The sequence below is a fragment of the Dipodomys ordii genome, unplaced genomic scaffold (assembly GCF_000151885.1).
Source record: "Dipodomys ordii isolate 6190 unplaced genomic scaffold, Dord_2.0 Scaffold20, whole genome shotgun sequence".
NCBI lineage: Eukaryota > Metazoa > Chordata > Mammalia > Rodentia > Heteromyidae > Dipodomys > Dipodomys ordii.
In genome coordinates this window covers 8,569,633-8,589,784 of record NW_012267236.1, presented here as the reverse complement: position 1 = coordinate 8,589,784, position 20,152 = coordinate 8,569,633, and the positions used below count along the sequence as shown (strand labels likewise).

General features: G+C 50.1%; 1 protein-coding gene across 1 annotated transcript; it reads left to right on the top strand.

Moving 5' to 3' along the window:
• The first annotated feature begins 4,673 nt into the window (after positions 1-4,673).
• LOC105983676 (chromosome unknown open reading frame, human C2orf70) lies at positions 4,674-20,059 on the top strand. Its single transcript, XM_013013636.1, has 4 exons — positions 4,674-4,747; positions 15,708-15,981; positions 17,258-17,370; positions 19,915-20,059. The coding sequence occupies exons 1-4, from the start codon at positions 4,674-4,676 to the stop codon at positions 20,057-20,059; spliced, it is 606 nt and encodes a 201-aa protein (XP_012869090.1).
• The last annotated feature ends 93 nt before the right edge of the window (positions 20,060-20,152 follow it).

Below are 20,152 nucleotides of genomic sequence, written 5' to 3'. Positions count from 1 at the left end.
AATTCATTATTCAGCAGTGCCGGCCCCCAGATAAAGCCCTGGCTGGCTTCAGATGTCTTCTCCCAGCTCCCGGAGCAGAGGTTCCTGACCACCCTTGACAGGGCTGACAGGGCAAGCTCAAAAATAAGGAGCAAGCAGATGGAACAGTGGGTCTGAGCATGGATTGGGGGGGGGGAATCAGAGGCTTCATGATCTGCCTGCCCATGGCACTAGACTGTGGCACTGGCATTTTGGGAATGATCCATGCCACCTTCTGCTCTGTCAAGTTAACCACAAAGGCTGCCAGTGGTTGAAATGCTCAGAAACCTGGAGAGCCAGGCCTGGCTGCTATGACTAGGTCCCCTTACTCTGTGCTATGTAGAAATCTAACCTAGGACCTACCAACTGGAAAAGCAGCCTCTACCAGGCACATCAGGGTGGCGCTTGGTTCTTCAGAAACATGAGCAATAAGAGAGGAGTTGCTTGAACTCAGGGCCTAGGCTGTCTCTGAGCTCTCTACTGCTTTGATCCACAGCACCACTTTCAGTTTTCTGGTGGTTAATTGGAGACCAGAGTTTCATACTTTTCTTCCAGGGCTGGCTTTGAACTGGGATCATCAGATCTCAGCCTCCTGAGTAGCTAGGATTACAGGCAGGAGTCACTAGCACCAAGCCAGAGTAGCAGTATTTAAGGAAAGAGTGTCACTTGCTTCCCTGCAGTTTCATGTCATCTGTCCCCACGGCAAGTGTGGAATCCATTATCCTATTCTGCCATGTCAACTGCCCTCTGACAACACATACCGAAAACATTCATCACCAGATTCCTATATCAGAAAGACACCCAGCACTTGAGTACCTATGGAGTGGTAGATTGTTGGTTGTTAGTTGTAGCATTGCACGTTTAGGAGCTCTGAAGCCAAGTCCATAGGGAAGGCTAAGACCAAGGACCACACAGCAGATCCAACTACTGACTGATCTATTGATCATATACATTTATTTGACTCATTTGTTGGTTGTTAGTTGTAGCATTGCACGTTTAGGAGCTCTGAAGCCAATTCCATAGGGAAGGCTAAGACCAAGGACCACACAGCAGATCCAACTACTGACTGATCTATTGATCATATACATTTATTTGACTCATGGTCCTGAAAGCTGAGAAATCCAAGATGGCAGAAGCCTTATGACCTGAACACTTCCCTCTAGACCACACTTCCTAGCTCTGCTGCGTTGAGGATTGAATTTCCAACACATTTTTGGAAGGAAGAATATGGAAACCACACCTATAAATCTGAAGATGGACCTGGAGAGATTATTCTGGGTTACCTGGATCCTAAATGCCATCCCATTTCTTTTTAGCAGATGATAGAGAGGATGGTTTGACACATACACTGGGGTAGAGGTACTATGAGGCAGAGAGAAGAATGATACAGTCATAGATGAAGAAATAGCAGCAGCCATTAGAAGCTGGGATTTGTCAGAACCCCAGCTTCCTCTCCTGCTGGAGTATGGATGACTCCGCCAACAACTTGATTTTTGCCTCTGTGATACTCATTTCAGACTTCTGGGCTCCAGAACAAAAATAAACCAAGGCAAAGAGAGAGAGACAGACAGACAGAGAGACAGAGAGACAGAGAAGGAGTCTATCTGACTTTCTATGTCCCACCCCCAAGACTGAGTTCCTGAGCGTGTGGGTTCTAATCTCCTATCCTAGGTTCATGGGACCCAAATCTTAGAAGTCTGCAGTTGTAGTTCAAGGGGAAATGGAGGACCAGACTCAGCAGGGCTGGTCACACAAAGGCTGAAGGGGCTTTTTTCTGTTAGGGTGTGCATAAAGACCAGGCACCACCCTAGCCCATCCCAGGATTAGGGGACCTGAGCACTGAAGTGCAGTTGTCCTCAAGGAGACCTGCCCTCCTTCCCTCTAGGATGTGGAGATAGAGGCCCTGAGGGCAGGGATCCCTCCCTCTGGAGCCTGGGCAAGGTCCTCTCATACTTGCTATTCCTTCTTGGGTGAATGTCCCCATCTCACCCCTGCCTCCTTGCCCCGCCTTGGCTTATCAGGGACCCATCCCGGGGGTACTTCTGCCCAGCACAGGAGGGGGGAGGGGTGTGTGTTAGGATCCTCCTCAGTGACTCCTATCTAAGCATGTCCCAAGGCTGCTTCACTGGTGCCTCCCACCTCCTCCACTCCCACTCCAGTGAGAGCCTGACACCTGACATCTATTCACCCCAGAGCCTCACAGTGTATCCTGTGCAAAGGATGCCCAGTCGATAATGACAGGATAAAAGGGTGAGCTCCCAAAACAGAGTGTGAAGGTGTAAAAAAAGAAATACTAGGTAGCTCATGCCTATAATCCTAGCTACTTGGGTGACAGAGATTGAGAGATCACAATTTGAGGCCAGTTTGGGCAAAATTAGTCCATGAGACTCTATCTTGACCAATGTCTGAATGTCATCTCAGGCCAACACAGGCATAAAGTGAGACCCTATCCTGAAATTAACCAAGAGAAAAAGGGTTGGCAGAGTAACTCATGTGGTATAGTCCCTGCTTAACAACTGCAAGGCCCTGAGTTCAATCCCCAGTGCCTCAAAAAGAAAGGCAGAGAGAAAGAAAAGTCAAAGAAAAGAAAAAAAAATCTAGGTATGGTGGTGTAAGGTCCGCTCCTGGATGGCGAGCAGACTCCACCCTCCTTGCAGCAAAGTCTCCACCCAGTACCTGCGTTACCTAGGTAACTGGGACACCTGGAAGAGGTCACATCTGCATCCGCTGAGGTCACATCCGAATTTGATGTGGCCACACCTTTCCCCGCCCATACCCTAGATAAGGCCTAGCCCAGGCCCAGACGTTCTCTGGCTCTTCTTTTCTGCTCTCACTCTCTTGCTTGCTCTTGCTCTTCTTTTCTGCTCTCTTGCTCTTGCTCTTGCTCTTGCTGCTCTTTTCTTGCTCTCTCTGTTCTATTCTAGCTCACTCTCTGTTCTTTTCTTGCTCTCTCTCTTTCCCAGCCACGTGGAGTGCCAGTCTTGCCTGGTCCCAGCAGGTCTACCCCTTACCTGAATACCACGTGAGTGCTACTGTTCTTACCCCTCTCTCTGCTCTTTTCTGGCTCTTTTCTCTCTCTTTCCTCTCTTCCCAGCTCTCTCTCATTCCCAGGCCTTCCCCAGCCACATGGAGTGCCAACCTTGCCTGGTCTCAGCAGGTCTACTGAATAAACCTACCCCTTACCTGAATACCACGTGCGTGCTGGTGCAGTTCTTAATCGGCTACCTCTTTTTTAAAAACCTAACAGGTGGCACACTCCTGTAATCCCAGTACTCAGGAGGCTGAGGCAGGAGGATCACAACCTGGCTATATAGTGAGATCTTGGAAGGAAAGAAAGCAGGGAAGGAAGGAAGGAAGGAAGGAAGGAAGGAAGGAAGGAAGGAAGGAAGGAAGGAAGGAAGGAAGAGAAAGATTTAAAAAGACATTAAACTTTAATAACAAATTTATTCTTTTCAAATTGTACAGGCTGGGAACCTATAAACTGTTTCATGAGCTTTCTTTCCTTCTTTAGGAGGTGTCCTTGCTACTTTGCCCTAGTTTTGTTTTTATTTATATTCGTTTTCCCTTTCCTCCACTGTCAATTTGAATTCACCATATATTATACATACATGTTTATATTTAATTAGAGAAAAATCTTAGAAAATGCAAGTGATTATCTAAAATTTTTAAATACCAAGTAAGCTTAATATCTTAAAAAAAACTAAAGCAAAACTAAATTCACCATTATTTTCCATCCTGGTCAACAAGTATGGTGATCTGTTTATAAGGCTTGACTGTACTCAGAAGGAAAAAAAAGCTCTCTCTTCCCCAGGGCCTTCTGTAGGTTTTTTCTTGCAAGAGAGGAACTTTATGAAGTGTCTGCCTTTTTAGGAAAAAGCCCTCAAGCCTGCCCTGGGCAGCTGTACCGGTTTGCTGCCATGAGATCAGAGAGGCAGGGTCTGGATCCAAATCACACAAAAAAGCCAAGCACCTTGAAGCTGGCCCTACACCTTCTCCCGGTGAGGCTGGGCCCTGTCCTCCACATCACCTGGGGCTGATGTGAGGTCTGAAGAACAGCAGGACTGGAGACAAAATGGAAATCACACACGCAGCCTTTTTTAAGTGATTTGCTTTTCGACTCTTCCTTATAAAACTACTCTGGTGGAGCAGCTTGAAATAAGAGATGAAGCAAATAGGAAAGTCCTGGGGAGAGAGGAGAAGACAATGTGAAAAATGCCCCAACGTGCCCTCCTCCCCATCTATCGGGGCATTCGAAAGCCACCATGCCAACCGAGGCCCAGCTTGGAGTCGTTTCCTAGGCCCAGAACGTCAAGCCTCGCTCCTGGGTGCCTGCGGCCATTCTAGCCCCTGGGTCTGAGCCGTCTGCAAAACTAGGGCCAGGCCGCTCTGTCCTTCCCCACCTGTGGTAATCTTCCCGAGGGGTCATCAAGAGTCCCGCGCTAGGATCCAGTCTAGCCTGTCCCCGCAGAGCACGTGGAGACGGGCGTCCTCTTCAGGACGCGGCCTGTGGTCGGCTCCAGCCTGCGAGGGCATGGCCAGGAGGACCTGGGTCCCAGAACGCGCCAGGTGCGCGCGCACCCGCGTTGCTAGGAGACCCGCGCGTTGTTTACCGTGGGGGCGGAGCCGAGCCGAGCACGAGGGGCTCCCAACCCACCATGGCCTCCCGCAGCGCGGGCACACTGCTGACCGATTTCAATACTGCCTACGTGCCCCCCGCCCTGATACCCGGGTAAGCCGCCGCGCCCCGCCACCCCTGCACCTGTCAGGGCTCCCGACCCCCACCCCCTGGCGCCCTTCCCTTCCGCTTTCCTGGTCCTCCAAACTGGGTTCTCTTTGAATAGTGGCCTTGGGCGTTGTGTGGCAGTGGGTAGGGCTGGTGCTGACCATTCTCCCAGGTAGGAAGTCAGGTCGCTGAGATGGGGGCGCAGCACCGGCCAGGGATAGCCGGGCCTGGCCTGGACGGTGCTGGGCACTGGAGAGGAGATGAAGGTGCACTCATTTGGGCTTTGGTGTTTGGAGACCTCAAACAGCAGCCTAGAGCACATAGAGAGACGAGGAGAGACCCCGAGAAAGGAGCAGGGCAGTGCAGGGGTGACCGGGATTGAGGCGGGATTTATGGGTTGGAAGAGGGAAAGAAAACACTGTGAGCACCAGCTGACAGGATATGGCAGGACAGGATGGGCCAGAGTTGATAGGACTGTGACTGTTTGCTAGACTTTTATGTGTATTTACCCCGGCACGCTGAACAGATTATGTAGCAATTTTGCTTAGTTGTGTGTGTGTGTGTGTCCATGTGCCCCAGTACTGGGGTTTGAACTCAGGGATTGGGTGCTGTCCCTTAGCTTTTTTTTCTAAAGGCTTGATCCTCTATTCTTTGCATCATTGGTTCATTGGCGATTAGAACCTCATGGACTCTAATCGCTTATGCGCCTGCTGGCTTTGAACCATGACCCACAGATCTCAGCCTCCTGAGTGGCTAGGATTACAGGCATGAGTCACCAGTGCCCCCTTGGCTTGTTTTTGAATAGAATAAGCAGGCCATGGAGAGGAGAGGCTGTCATGGTAACAGGCAGAAGTAGCTGCAGCTAGGGCCTTGGCATTCATTTCTGTCCAGCCTATATCTGGGGAGAGGGCCTTCCTCTGAATGATGGGCAGCTCAAAAGTTTCTTCTGTTCTCATCAGGCAAAGTTGATTTACCCAGGTCATGGTAGTTCCCTCTTGGGGAAACTAGTCAGGGGTGTTAGAACACTACCTTAGGACTTGTCTATTCTGTCTTTCACCCCTTGGGCATTCACATGAGAAAATGTGCCAAGTGTTTATAACTGGTAATAAAGACAAAAGTGGGCATTGCCCTCGAGGGGCTCCAATCTGGTGCATGTAAGACTCAGTTCAAATTTGTCTCTGCAGCCTTGGCTAATGTATGTAATCTGCATTCTGGCTGTCACTCATGGTTTGGTTTTATCCATTTAGATTTTTGTTTTCTTTAAAACGCCTGGCCCTTTGGCCATTTGCTATCTATGTAGCAAAGTCTGGGGCTTTTATAATCCTGGAGTCCCATGATTCCCTCTCCCTGGAAGCTGGGGTGTGTGCTGTGGGTTTCAGATGGAATCCCAAGTACCTCTCTATTCATGTCCCTTGTTTGCACCCTGGAGCAGCAGCCCTATCCCATGATTACTTTGGAAATGGTGATTATGAGCCTTCATAAAGAAGGCTTAAGCTTTGCCCTCACATTGCTTGGTTAAGCTGCTGAGGCAGTGTCTGTTGCTTTTGTGTGTGGAATTTTCTGGGTGGGATTTGCTCTCTCTCTTTTTTTGTTGGTCATAGGGCTTGAATTCTGGACCTGGGTGCTGTCCTTCAGCTCTTCAGCTCAAGGCTAGTGCTCTACCACTTGAGCCACAGCACCACTTAGTTTTCTGGTGGTTTATTGAATGAGAGTCTCACAGATTTTCCTGCCCAGGCTGCCTTTGAACCCTGATCCTCAGATCTCAGCCTCCTGAATAGCTAGGATTACAAGCCACCGGCACCTGGCTTGCTCTCTCTATAAAGGCCCCCATTAGGTAGGTATGGTGGCTTAAGCCTGTAATTATAGCTACTTGGAAAGTGGAGATCAGGGATTTGTGGTTCAAAGCCAGATAGGCCAAAAAAAAACCCCAAAACCTGATATCATCTCAACCAATGGCTGGACATAGTGGTACTTGCCTGTCATCATGGGGTATGCCTGTCATCCCTAGAGATTCAGGGAAGACATAAGTAGGAGGATTGTAGCCCAGGACAGCTTGGGCAGAAAGCAAAACCCTCACTTAAAAAATAACCAATGCTAAAAGAGGCAGTGGGCATGGCTCAAATGGTAGAATGCCTGCCTAGGAAGCACAAGGCTTTGAGTTCAGTCTCCAGTACCAAAAATGAACAAGGTCCCCATCAGCAAGGAATGAATTGAGTCATCTGATGTTTTCAGATGCTACCTCAGTGGCAATCTTGTCAACTTAATGCAAAAATCCAGAGTCCCTTCTACCCTTGGATAACAATTATTTTTTCTGTGTCTTTTCAAGCACGAATCACAGATTTTACAGCATTGCAGTCTCTTCTGACACTCCAGTCACTGTTTGGTTCTATCACAGTGCAGTTCTATCCACACAGGCAGAGGACATTCATGTTGGTAGGGACCCCATAGACCTCATAGATCAGCCCCTTCCTGTTCTAGACATGGGCTCTGAGTCACAGAGGATCTTGTCTCAGCCTCATGCTGTTGATGGTAAGCCATGCTGGAACTAGATCTCTGATGCCCGGTGGTAGTACTATAAATCCCTGAGGATATGCCAGGCACGGTGCTGAGCCCTTTACTCCTTAAATAAAAGTCGTCACAATCCAGATGAGAAACAAGCATTTGTAAGCAGCTGGCTATGGCTGTTTAGCAAAGAAGTTGCTGAGCCAAGTCTTTGTGACTTTAATACCTCGGCTCACCTTCATAGCTATCCTGAACCCTCATGTAGCATTTTACCCTGCTTCTGTCACTTAGCACAGCGGGACTAGAGTTGATTGTGAGAGATATACCCTGGAGTCAGCACAGCTAGGTCCAAATCCTGGTTCTACTACTTTCTTACCCTGGGCAACTTGCCATATCCTCTCTATAACTCACTTACCTTATCTGTTAAGTAGGAATAATAACAGTATACAAGTTATAGGAGACTTAAACTAGTTAGCATACAGGCAAGGCATAGTGGTAGTGCATGCCCATAAGCCTAGCTATTCAGGAGGTAGAGGTAGGAGGATCATGTTTGAGGCCAGCCCAGGCAAAGTTAGCACAAGACCAGCCTGTCTGAAAAGCAGACTAAAAACAAGAATAGGAATATGGATTAAGTGGTGGAGCATTTGCCTAGCAAAAGCAGTGCTCTGAGTTTAATGCACATACATACCCATACACAGGGAGGGAGGGAAAGAGAGGGAGGGAAGAAAGGAAGGAAGGAGGGAGGGAGGGGAGGAAAGAAGGAAGGAAAATAGGGAGGCAGGCAGACAAGCTGGCTTCACCTGGATCTATGGTAGAAATGTGCTCCACCCTTACCCCAGAGCTTGAACACTGTCGTAATCTAATTAATGAAAAAACAATCAAAATGGCATCCTTGAACACCCTGAGAGGGAATGTACAGCAGCAGTTATATAGCACAGTGGTCCCTTGTACCCACATTTCACTTTCTCAAGTTTCAGTTACCCAAGGTTCATTGTGGTCTGAAAGTACTGGATGGAAAATTCCAGAAATAAATAATTCACAAGTGTTAAGTAACTTTTAATTCAGCATGTGGTTATAATTGTTCCATTGTGTCAATGGTTATTGTTTATCTCTTATGGTGCCTAATTTATAGATTAACCTTGATCACAGATTTGTACATGGAGGAAGATGATGTAGTATATAGTTCAGTGTGTTTCTGTGCAAGGTTTCAGGTGTCTGCTGGGGGCTGGGATGATCTCACATGTAAGTGGACTGCAACAGCGCTAGCTACAGTAAAAGGACTCAAAATTGATGGGCTTTTAGACTTTGTTTTTTAATATGATTTGTTTCAGTGTAACTTTATATAGCCTAATTTTTAGTTCTCAGTTTCTAAACAACAGGTTTGACATATTCTTGAAAATTGAGTCTTTTTTTCTCTCTCAAGTTGATCTGAGCTAGCTGCCCATAGCATGCCACACTGCCTGCACCTCCCAGCTTCCTCTGGCCTGCGGATTACCTTGCAGGAGAGGAGTGAGCAGGGCAGGGAGGGAAGGCTTACCCGGGGAGGGAGAACTTGCCTGTCACATCTCCCAGGAATCTTCCATTCCAGCCCAGCTGTGACACATGGAGCTCTCCCAAGACGGCCCAGTGTATCCCAGGGTACGGAACATAAGCCCTCACATGTGCCCAGGAAGGCACAGAGATGATGTACACACAGATGTTGGTATCAGACTCTTATCGGGTGCTTCTGGCACTGGTTAGGCTGGATGAGGACACTGGGAGTTTTGAAAGATCCAAGGTGACTCCAGGCTGCCACCAGGAACAAGGACAGCGTACCTGTGGCAAGGGTGGGGCTGTTCTCTAGGCATGTCTCAAAAGAAGCTCCCATGGAGAGGCTTTTCCCCCCTGTGCGGTTCTCCTTGGCAGCCCCCAGCCCCAGGTTGGCAGGTCTGACTGCAACATAGCAGTCAGTAAAGACAACTGGATGGTTGGTGGGGGGGAGGAGACAGGGGTCCAGGAGTGGGTCAGGGAGGCTCTGTGGAAAAGGGAGCACCTGACAGATACCTGGGGTCTGGAAAGGAACCTGGAAGGACAGGTAAGATCACCAATGGACAGCCAGGGAGAAGGGGGGGGCGGGGGAGAGAACCTTCAGAGGCGAGTGTGGCTTGAGCAAAAGCCACCCTTCTTGCAGGACATTTTTTTCAGCAGCAAGCAGCCTTTGTGGCCACAATAGGAAGGCAGACAGTAAGGCTGGAAAGACCTCGTGTGGAGGCCCACATCAGGAGGCCCCAGCAGCTGCCCCAGTTTCTTCTTCATTGTTAGGGAGGAGGCCTCCAGGAGAAGGATCTGATCAGCAGTTTCTGCAGGAAAAGGTGCTGCGGAGAAGAGGCTGCTCATGGGATGAGACATGGAGAATAGTAACAAGCTAATTAGTTAATAAGACTGCTCAGGAGATCTCTGATGCTCATGGTAATTAATTTTAATGTTAGCTATGGGGCCAGCCAGTGCTGTTAAAAGGCAGGCAAGGGACCGCTCCTGGCACATACAGGAATCCATGGTAGGCTGTAGAATCCACATAGGGTATCTGCTCCGAGTCCTGGCTCGTGTGTGTGCAGGTGGACCAATCAAGAAGCACACGTGAGAGTGCCATTGGGACTGTTCAATGCCCAGTTATAAAGCCTGCCATTCCCTCTGCTGCTTCCCACCACACTGGCCTGGCGCTAGACCAACACAAACAGGGCAGCAGAAGGCTCTTCCCATAGGACCAGGCTTTTGGCTCACAAATGCAAGTACCTTCGAGGGACAAAGACTTAGCTTTCCAAGACGTTCCCCGCTGAGTGCTAAAAGATGGGGACCTGCATGCCTGTGAATGCGTGTGCATGCGCACCTACACTTCCAACTTCTGAAGGGAAGCCAGGCAGAACTTGGAGGGCTGCGGAGGAGGGGGCTTCTAGTCTATTGGGATGCAAATATCTTGGCATTCAGAGACAGTGGGAAGACAGGAGCAGAGGAGGAACATGGCAAAGAGCTTGGGGGTGGTGCGGAGAAGAATCACAAGAAGTCACGTTTCTCAGCTCCTTGCTTCACCCCAGCCTGACGCCACTTGGTAGGTGGGATACTTCATGTGCTCTGACGATCAGGGCTGAGCCCCTTATAAAGCCCCCAGTGTTTCTGGACTTCTCGCTCCTTCAGTGAGCACTTGTCACACGCTAGGTGCTGATGCTCAGGGAGAATGCAAATTAGCAGAGGAGGTAGACTCATGGATCTGAATTCAGACTAAGGATGAGAATCCTAGCATGGCCAGGTGAGCACAGACAGAGGGTACACAGGAAAGGCAGGGAAGACTAACAGCACTGGCACTACCCAAGTAAATGATGGGAAGTCTGCCATGGGCAGGAAGCACGCAGCATGCCAGGTAATAAAGGAACTCTTGCTAGGCAGGGAGGCTTGGGGCACAAAGGGCCTTGGGGAGAACTAGGAAGAGGTGAGACAGATTGCTTTGGCCTCTGCAGGCTGCACGGGTGAGACTTGATCTAAGACACTAGGAGAGGTCAGCCTGTCCAAGTGAGCACAGCACTGGGAAGGAGGTGAGCAGAGGGAGAGAGGGAGAGTGCCTGCACCTAGATAGGACTGCGAGAGAGAGGGGTGTACAGGGCAATGGAGGAGGGAGGAAGAGGGGGCTACAGGTTCTAGTTTCTGGCTCAGGTGAAGGGTGGAGATGTTAACCAGGACAAGAATATAATGGAGAGGAGGTAGAGCAGGCTGATTCCCTGTGAGGATCTACTGCCAGGAGAATGGCAGAGGCCAGTGATGGATCTTGGCAGCACTGGTACATAGGTAGTGTTGGAGGGCTCCCACAGATGGGTCACTGGAAAGAGATGAGGACTGTGGAGTAACACCAAGGCTAGATGATGAGCCAGAGCAAAAGCTCACTCCCCTCCCGTCCAATCCAACCCCTCAAAGTCTCATCCCACGGAACCAGTTCACAGAGTCCAGCCAGTACCACCCATGGAAATGGACCTTCCTTCTTGACTTTAGTAGTCGGAGAGCCCTGACCATGGGCTGAATTGGGTTGGAGCTGGTAATGCTAGTTCCAGCATGGCTTGTGACACCCTTTCTCCTGCAAGAGGGGAAATTGGTGCTCCTGGCCCCTAGCATCATAATGTCAGGCACACAGCGGGCTCTCAAAAAGGGACTTTTTAATGACATTAGACTCACTTTTTGGAAAATGACATATAACTGGGGTACTGGTGGCTCACACCTGCAATCCTAACTACTCAGAAAGGTAAAATATGAGGATCAAGGTTTGAAGCCAATCTGGGCAGAAGTCTGTAAGACTCTTATCTCTAATTAACCACCAAAAAGCCAAAAGTTGAAGTATGGCTCAACTGGTAGCGTGCCATCTTGAGCAAAAAAAACTAAGGGACATCCTTAGCCCTGATTTCAAGCCCCATTGGTGGCACGCATGTGCGCAGACACACAGAGGATACATATACAAAGCAATAAATTTCCCCATAGCCAAGGCCCAGGCTTAGCTACCATTTGTGAACATCACTCTAGGTTGCCCCATCTGTATATACAGAAGAAAAATGACTGGATGAAGAGGTAGATAGATGAATGGAGGGGTAAATGTAAAGAGAGATAAAAATAATTTTATACAAATATGGCCAGGCCAGATTTCCTATTTCATAATGAAAAGGATGAAATTTAAGAGATTAAGTTTTCACTAGAATTTAAGAGAAAGAAGATGAAACAAAATGGAGGAATAGATAGACTCTAGATAATTTCAGCTCATCACAAGAGATATTAATCCTTAAAGGAGGGTGGGGGAAAGAGAACAAAAACCATTAAAGCGCAGAGTTTTTATGCCTTTTTATAAAAATCACATTTCTATTTTTGAGGCCATGGGTTGATGCTCAGAAGCATTCTTAGTAGGTACACGCCCACCTCCCCTCCACCCACCTCCCAATTTTGGTTGCTTTAGGTTATTTTTACTTTGACAGGTTTTGTAACATTTACTTGTGTTCTGAAAGCAGCAGTCACCTGGCTGCTATTTGTAGCTCTGCTCTTGAATAGAGGTGGCACTCACCACCCATCATTCTTGTAGAGCTCCTACAGAGCAGAATTGGGTTTTCACCCCCTGCTTGGCAGGGGTTTGCCAGTACACACTTCTTTCAGGAGGGGCTGGTGAGCGCTTGGTTTCCCAGGGTCTTTCATGCTAGGGATGCACTGGCTGTGTACCCGGCTGACCACCTGTCCTATGGGATGTTGTCGGGTCTTGTGTACTTGTGTGCTGCAGACTGGGGCAGACATCTTTGGTCTGTCACTTTATCTTCTTTGTATTTCTCCCATCATCCCTACATTCTGAACTGAGAAATGAGTGAGAGTGGCTATCAGAGAATGGATGAGTGATAGACTGAACCGTAGAATTTCATGTGGGCTGGAGTCTACCCATTAGAACTTCTGCCATGGGGCGGCAACACCTGCTTGCTTCCATGGAAAAGTAGGAGAGAGAGTGAGCTCCCCTGATTCAACTTTCCCCTTCAATCCACCACTCCATCGTCCTTCTCCTCCATGTACAAGAGCCAGGGCGGATGGAGCTCCTTCCATAGCAGGCCATGGGACAGAAGGAACCATTCCTACCTTTCCCCCTTGTCTGTGACTTCTCAATTTCTTAAGTCTAGTTCGGGGGAATCTAATGCATAGCATGAATTACTAACAGGAGCTCTACTTATGCTTCCTTCCACGTGGGTTTCTTCATTGGTGGGAATATTGTAGAGGGCCAAAGACATTGGGTGACCTTACATGATCTTAATGTAAAACTAGCGGTTTACCTTTAAATGGTGGGTCCTAAGTCAGCTTAATGGGGTTGAAGAAACAAAGGCAATAGGCCCACAGCATTCCTTGGAGAGACTGGGAAATAAAGGAAGAGGAAATGTCATATGAGACAACAGAAGGCCTTCTGGGAGTTTAGGATCTAGAAAAGGCTCACCTGTGTCGAGAAAGAGGAGACATTCAAGATGGCAGAGGGGAAGGATGGAGGCAGAGAGGAACATGGAGAGATTTGCTGGCAGGGGGCAAGGCCTCCAATGAGCAGGATAGGTGGGCTCCAGATCGAGGAGGAAGGGCAAGCCAGGCCCCCAGAGAGGAGGACAGTGCCTCCTGGAAGGGGCCAAGCGGGCTGCACAGGCTCATGGGAGAGGGCAACAGGACTCCCCAGGCCCTATCGGTCAGTGGGGAGCTCAGGAAAGACTCAGGGTGGGTGGGAAAGCTTCAGGACCACCGGGGCCATGATATCTAAGGTGGTGCACCATGGGAAGTCACTGATTGTGAGCAAAGAGGCTACGAGAGACCTTCCAGGCCGAGGCTGGAGTCCTCCTGTGCAGCCTGTGCTGTGGCTGCTGGTTTATGCTCTGGCTTAGGCTAGATCTCATGAGGAATCTGGTGGGGGTGGCAGCAACCAGGAACCGTGGTGGAAAGCAGCTGGAAGGTCTGTCACAGTCACTCTGTGTTGATGTCTTGCCTTGTTCCTGAAGATACAAGAAGGAAATAAAACAATGCTACCTAACTGTGGATCAATCCTCATCCAAGCAGCCAGGGGGCGGAAGCTGAGGTGGCCACAGAGGCTTCGAAGCCCAGACCTCCAAGCCTCTGTGAGATTGCGGACTTGGCAGGTAGGGATAGATGTTGCTTCATGGGCCTGGCAGCTCCCAGCATGCCACGGGCTTCACTGGAAACCCAGTGTCCTGGCATGTGGACAGGAGTGCCAAAGCTGCACATCCCTGGAGCTGGCCACAGGTCTTTGCTGTTCATGTGTACAGTCCAGCTGTAAACAGCATGGGTATTGTAGGCCTGTCACCTGCTCATCTTTTCACATGTTTAAAAAGCAATTTCCTCCCTCCCATGTGCTAGATTCAGCACTAAGAAGTGGGGAGATAAAGCTGGGGAAAACATAATCAAGTTCTGCCTTTAAGAAGCTCAGAAGAGGACAGAGAGAAATAGCTAATGGAGGACACTTTAAGGGGCAAGGGGAACAGATGTCCCACTCAGACCTAGGAGAGGGGGTGATGTTTTTAAAAGAAATGATCTATGGACAAATCTTAAACTCTTGAAAGCAAAGAGTAGGAATTAGAGGTGTGGGAGCAGATATGGTCGACATCCCAATGGCAGAAGACACAGGATGAGACCCCAGGAGAGGGAAGAGTCAGAGGGTGGGGGGGAGGGAGAGCTGATGAACTATTTCACATACTGACCTGTGAAGGCCTACGGGTGCAAGGCTGCCAGGAGGCTGGGGAGGCAGGTGGCCAAGGGTCAGAATGCTAAGGCTTCAACTGCACAGTTTGGCCTGGTAGAAGCATGGAAATGGATTGGAGAAGTGTGGGAGTGCATTTGGGAGAACAGAGTGGTTGCCAGGCCAGAGTCCCAAGGAAGGAGACATGGCCAAGCTCTGATGATACAAGTCGAGGTATAGGACTCGGTGACTGACTGGCTGTGAGGGAGATGGATGCCGTGTTTTGACTGGAGGGGGAAGCAGAGAGGCTCAGGCTGTGGGGAAGATGTGTGTGTATGTATGGGGGAGGAGGGGATTCACGCTCTAGGTGCATCCATGGAAGGGGCCTAGTGTGTCTAAGCTTGAAGAGAGCTCCAGACCTGAGATGCCTATCAGGTGATGGCTAAGGCTGCCAGCTGGGTGCCATGACCAGGACAGACCTTGAAGGGACCCCAGTACTTCAGATGGGTAGAGGAGGAAGATCAAGAAGGAACCACCAAAGAGGCAGGTGGGAGGAAGCTAAAGCTAATCAGGAGTTAACACTTCCAGGCAAGGCCAGCAGTGCCCAGAGCCGCAGGAAGGCCTGTATGATTATGAGCAGCAGGCCACTGTGGCGGTGAGTCAGTTGGTGGAGGGCGAGTCTGAGGGCTGTGCTGGTTAGGGAAGCTCTGTTCTCTTTGGCATCTACCCCATGTCAGACGCCCACAGTGGGATGCCATGAGCCTCCTCTAACCCAGGGACTCTGCTTCTGCATCTCCTATTCTTCCTATTCAGCTTCCCTGATGGTGGAGGGTGACCAAGCTGCTAAAGAGCTCTCAGCAATCCAGATCCTCCAGACCATCTATCTGCCTCGCACCTCATAAGACTGGTGTGTTGGGAACAAAGTGGCACCATCAGAATCTAGGCCTGGGCTTATGACAAATCTAACTCTCATGACATTTGACCCTAAGGGCTCCACCAATGTCTATTCTCTTTGCTCTCTAATGAGATGGGCACAGAAAGCCAGAGGTGAAGGAGGTCCCCTAGCTTAAGGCCAACCCTCAAGTAAATGGAGGCCCAGTAAGGGACAGTGATTTGCCTACAGAAGATGACCATCCAGGCAGGGATGAAAGAGGAGGCACCCGGCCTTTCTCCAGAGAGCTGTGCAGCCCCATGCACTAGAGGTCAGCCCACCATTCACAGAGCTGTATCTTCTCTTCCCCAATGCCACCGCAGGTACCAAGGCCACATCCCCAGTGTGGCCTTCTCCTTTGGCTCCCCGTATGGCAGCACCACCCTCCAGTACTTCCAGGATCACCGCAATGCAGCCATGAAGGGCCCGGCGGCCCTCAGCAAAGGGGGCTGCTTCCCCACCATCTATTCCCCCGAACCCGCCGCCGACACACTGCTCAGCCGCACCAGCACCTGGGAGCGCTTGCAAAACGTGCCCGCCTCTACCCGCTTCAACCTGGACAGCGAACGCTCCGCCGCGCTGTCTCACTTCTACCAGGTGAGCTGCCTCTTACCCCCTCCTCCCAGCCCTGGGCCCCTGCCCTGAGCCCGGAGAGTGATGGGACCAAGGGAGACCCTGCCTCGCCCCTCCAGCAGATCCACTCCAGCAAGAAACCTGAGAGTTTGGCTGGCAAAGGGAAGGGCTCTGGACTCTGCTTCCCTCACCTCCCCCCAACCCCAGGGGCTTCTGTGACCCTGTCCCTGCCCATTCCCACAGCTGGAAGAGCTGCGGGTGTTCAGTCATGCTCGGCTCTCACCTTCTGAGCCCTTCCAACCTAAAGCTTCTTGGCTCTGTGGACCCCCGCCATCTCCTACCTTAGTAAAAGGCCAAATATTCACATAGGTGAGCACAGGCCCCACTAAAGCTCCCTGCCTAGAAGCCAGCCTATAGGTATGCCCACCAGGATCCCCAGTCTGCTGAGCTTCCCCATCTCCAGGTCCCCTGAGGGCATGTCCTAGGTCAGACTCACTTAGACTCTACTAGACTCCTGGCTAGGAACTGAGGGGTGTTGGGTGGGGGGGCAGAGGGTCTGTTGCAAAACATCCCCAGTGCACCACAGAGATCCAGGGACCTGTTTCCTGGTCCACAGAGACCGACCCGGCCTTGTTTCCTTGCTGAGGACGAGAGCTTTTCCCCTGCTATGCTGCTGGAATGTGTGGGTGTATGCGCGCGCGCGCGTGTGTGTGTGTGTGTGTGTGTGTGTGTGTTCCAGCTTTAACTCAGGACCTCAACTCTCACTTGGCTTTTTCACTCAAGGCTAGCACCTACCACTCGAGCCATGACCTCCCCTTCTGGCTCTTTGCTGGTTAATTAGAGATTAAGAGTCTCAAGACTTGCCTGCCTGAGCTAGCTTTGAACCATGATCCTCAGGTCGTAGCTACAATTACAGGCATGAGAAACTCATGGGCCCTGGGCCTGAGTCCTCATCTTTCAGCGCCTAGGTACTGCTTGATGCCAGGGCAAGGGACTTACTGAGTCAGGCGGCTTCCTCAAGGGCAGGGTGAGACAGCCCGCTGACTCTGAGGAGCAGAGAGCCCTGTGTGTATCTGCTGAGCTGGGGTAGCAGATTTGGCTTAGCTGCTTTCCATCTCACTCCTGGTAGCAAGGCTGGGAGGTGGGTGTGGGCATTGCGGGGAGGGGTCATTAGCTATACTGGTTAGCAGTTGAGAAACTGCAGACTCCTTCAGGGAAGATGGCCTATCCATACATAAGGTTCAGCCAGGCATAGACTATCCACTAACAACCTGTCATCTCTTCCTGGGTCGAGCTATAGATTGCACAACAGCACCGGAATTACTACCGAGACAAGACTGGCACAGTGCCTCTGGTCCCCTACTTCGTGCTGCCTGTGAAGGAGCGAGATAGATACCCCATCCCCAATGACCTGTGAGTGCCTTCCCTCTCTCCATCCATGTAGTCAACAAATGGGTATCCCTTGGGTACCTGCTCTTGCCAGAGCCTACAGAGCACCCAGACTGAGAAACCAGTTAGCAACCCTGCTTGCAGCGTAAAGTGACAGTTACAAAGCATGAAGGGCTGAGTTCTGGCAGCCCCAGAGGAGGAAGGTGATTTGCCAGAAGTGATTTCCCCACCACGTGTGCTGGGAATTGGGAAGCGCAGCTCATATAACCCTCGCTGCACAAGGAGTTGCTGCCCACTAGTGGATAATGTGGGCGCTACACTGAGCAAGGAGTCTTGTTTCCAGCCCCACCCAGATTGAACCATCTGAGAGGGGCTTGGAACCATTCCCTCACTAGTGCCTTGGGAATATCTTGAAAAGTGTAACTAGATAAAACATAAAAGTGCAAGAAGATAAAACATGAAAGTTCCCTGCAGCCCACCTCTCACAGCTGGGGGAATCCGGGAGAGCTTATTTCCCCAGGGAAGGCTTGCTCTGCCCCACAAGAAGATCCAAGCAATGTCATCCCCATTAGCATCATCAGCATCACCTCAAGTCTACCCCAAAGTATCTTGTGGCTGGTGTAGGTGGTGCCTAAGCTGGAGGATCAGCAAGTTCCCAACTTATTCCTCATTCCACCCCTACTACTTCCTCTCTCGGTCCCAGGAAGGGACAGCAGCAAGTCAGTGGAAAGATTTGGGGTTTCCAACCCTTGCTGACCCCTGCCTGCCTCAGGATCCCCGTCCTCACCAGCCTGTTGCAAGCAAAGCAGCAGCTCTTCCCACTCAGCTCAATAGATTACAGACATAGCTCTGTTGCCTCTAGAAGTCACTCTGCATGACAAACGGATCTGTTTCATGAACAGGAAAACTGAGGTTCAGTAATGGCCTCAGGAGCTTATGCTGAGTAACTCTGTGATTGGAGACTGGGCTTGGAAAGGACCCCTGTCTCCTGTGGCCAACTGAAACCACTGTCTGGTCATCTCCACCGTGTGGGGTAGCTGTGAGCCAGCGGGTCCCTGGAGACAGAGACTCTCCCAGGACAGATGTCTTCCTGAGACCTGAATCTGCAAGTCTCTACCTCTCTTCCTTCTCTAAGCTGCATGGCAGTCTGAGCCGTTCCTAGTTTCATACCTGATACAGAGCATCAACTAGGTAATGTAGTCAGGGACAGAGAGAAGGCAGCTCTGTGACCTGGGGAAAGTCTCCCCTTCTGTAGTTCCATCACACCACCATCACCATCACCACCACCACTGACATCATTGTCACATCACTAGCTTCATTACCACCATCACTGTCATCATTGCCACCATTACCACCATCACTATCACCATTACCACCATCATCATCACCGTCACCATTAGCATATCACCGCAACTGCCAACATCATCACCACCACCATCACCACCACTGGCATTATCACTACCATCACTATCATCATTACCACCACCATCATCATTGTCACCATTACCACCATCAGCATCATTGCCAATATCATTACCATCATCACTACCACTGACATCATTACCACCATCACTATCATCATCATCATCATTGTCGTCGTCATCATCGTCATCACCATTACCACTATCACCACCATCACCATCATCATCACCACCACTGACATCATTACCACCATCAATATCATTACCACCGCCACCATCATCATTACTACCATCATCATCATCACCGTTACCACTATCACCACCATCATCATCACTGTCATAACCATCTTCATCACCATCATCATTACCACCACCATCATCATTGTCACCACCATTTCCACCATCATCACCATCACTCTCATCATTACCACTACCATTTCACAATTGCCAATAGCATTACAACTACCATCACCATCATCACCATCATGATCACCACCACTAACATCATTACCACCATCACTATCATCATTAACCCCATCACCATCATTACTGTGATCATCTGCACCAACACGATCACCACCACCAACACCATCAATACCACCATCACCACCACCATCACTAATATCATTACCACCATCACCACTACTACCATCACCACCATCAATACCATCATCATTATCACCACCATGATCATCACCACCACTATCACTGCTACCATCACTCATCACCCTTAACATCACCATCATCCTCCCCACTAGCACCACCAGCACCAGCATCACCAGCATCTCTTATAATACTTGAGTATCCTCCTTGTCCAGCTTTGTGTTAAATGTTTCATATGCATAATCTCATTTACTCTTCAGAGCAGAGATGACGACAGCAACCCATGTCTATATGGGTTCACTTTAGCAGGAGATGGGGCCAGAATCCATGCCACATGTCTGACATCCGTGTCTTCACTATAAGCCACAGGACCCTGTGCAAATACAAATCACTTTCCCCTCAAGTCAGGGTAATTTAGCAGATGCCACATTGATGTGTGAGCTGGGGCCAGCAGGGCTGGGAGTTGGTGCGTGGGGCTGTAATGAGTGTCCTTCACTCTCCCTTCCTGGCACACTGCCTGACAGTTGCTCTATCTCCCCTCCAGGCCTCCCCTGAGCCCGATGAATAAGTGGCACCTCTTTAGAGTCTCCCCTGACAACCTAAAGACCTACCAGATCTTTCCATCGGGGAAGAGGGTGTCCCCGCAGGAGCGCCAGAGGAGGGACTGCTACTTTGAGTTCAGAGCGTGAGTCCAGGTGCCTGAAGACTGACAGTCTCGGCTCCCACCAGGTTGGCGTGCTTACAATAAAATCTTTAGCCATGACCACCCCTGCACCTCTCCT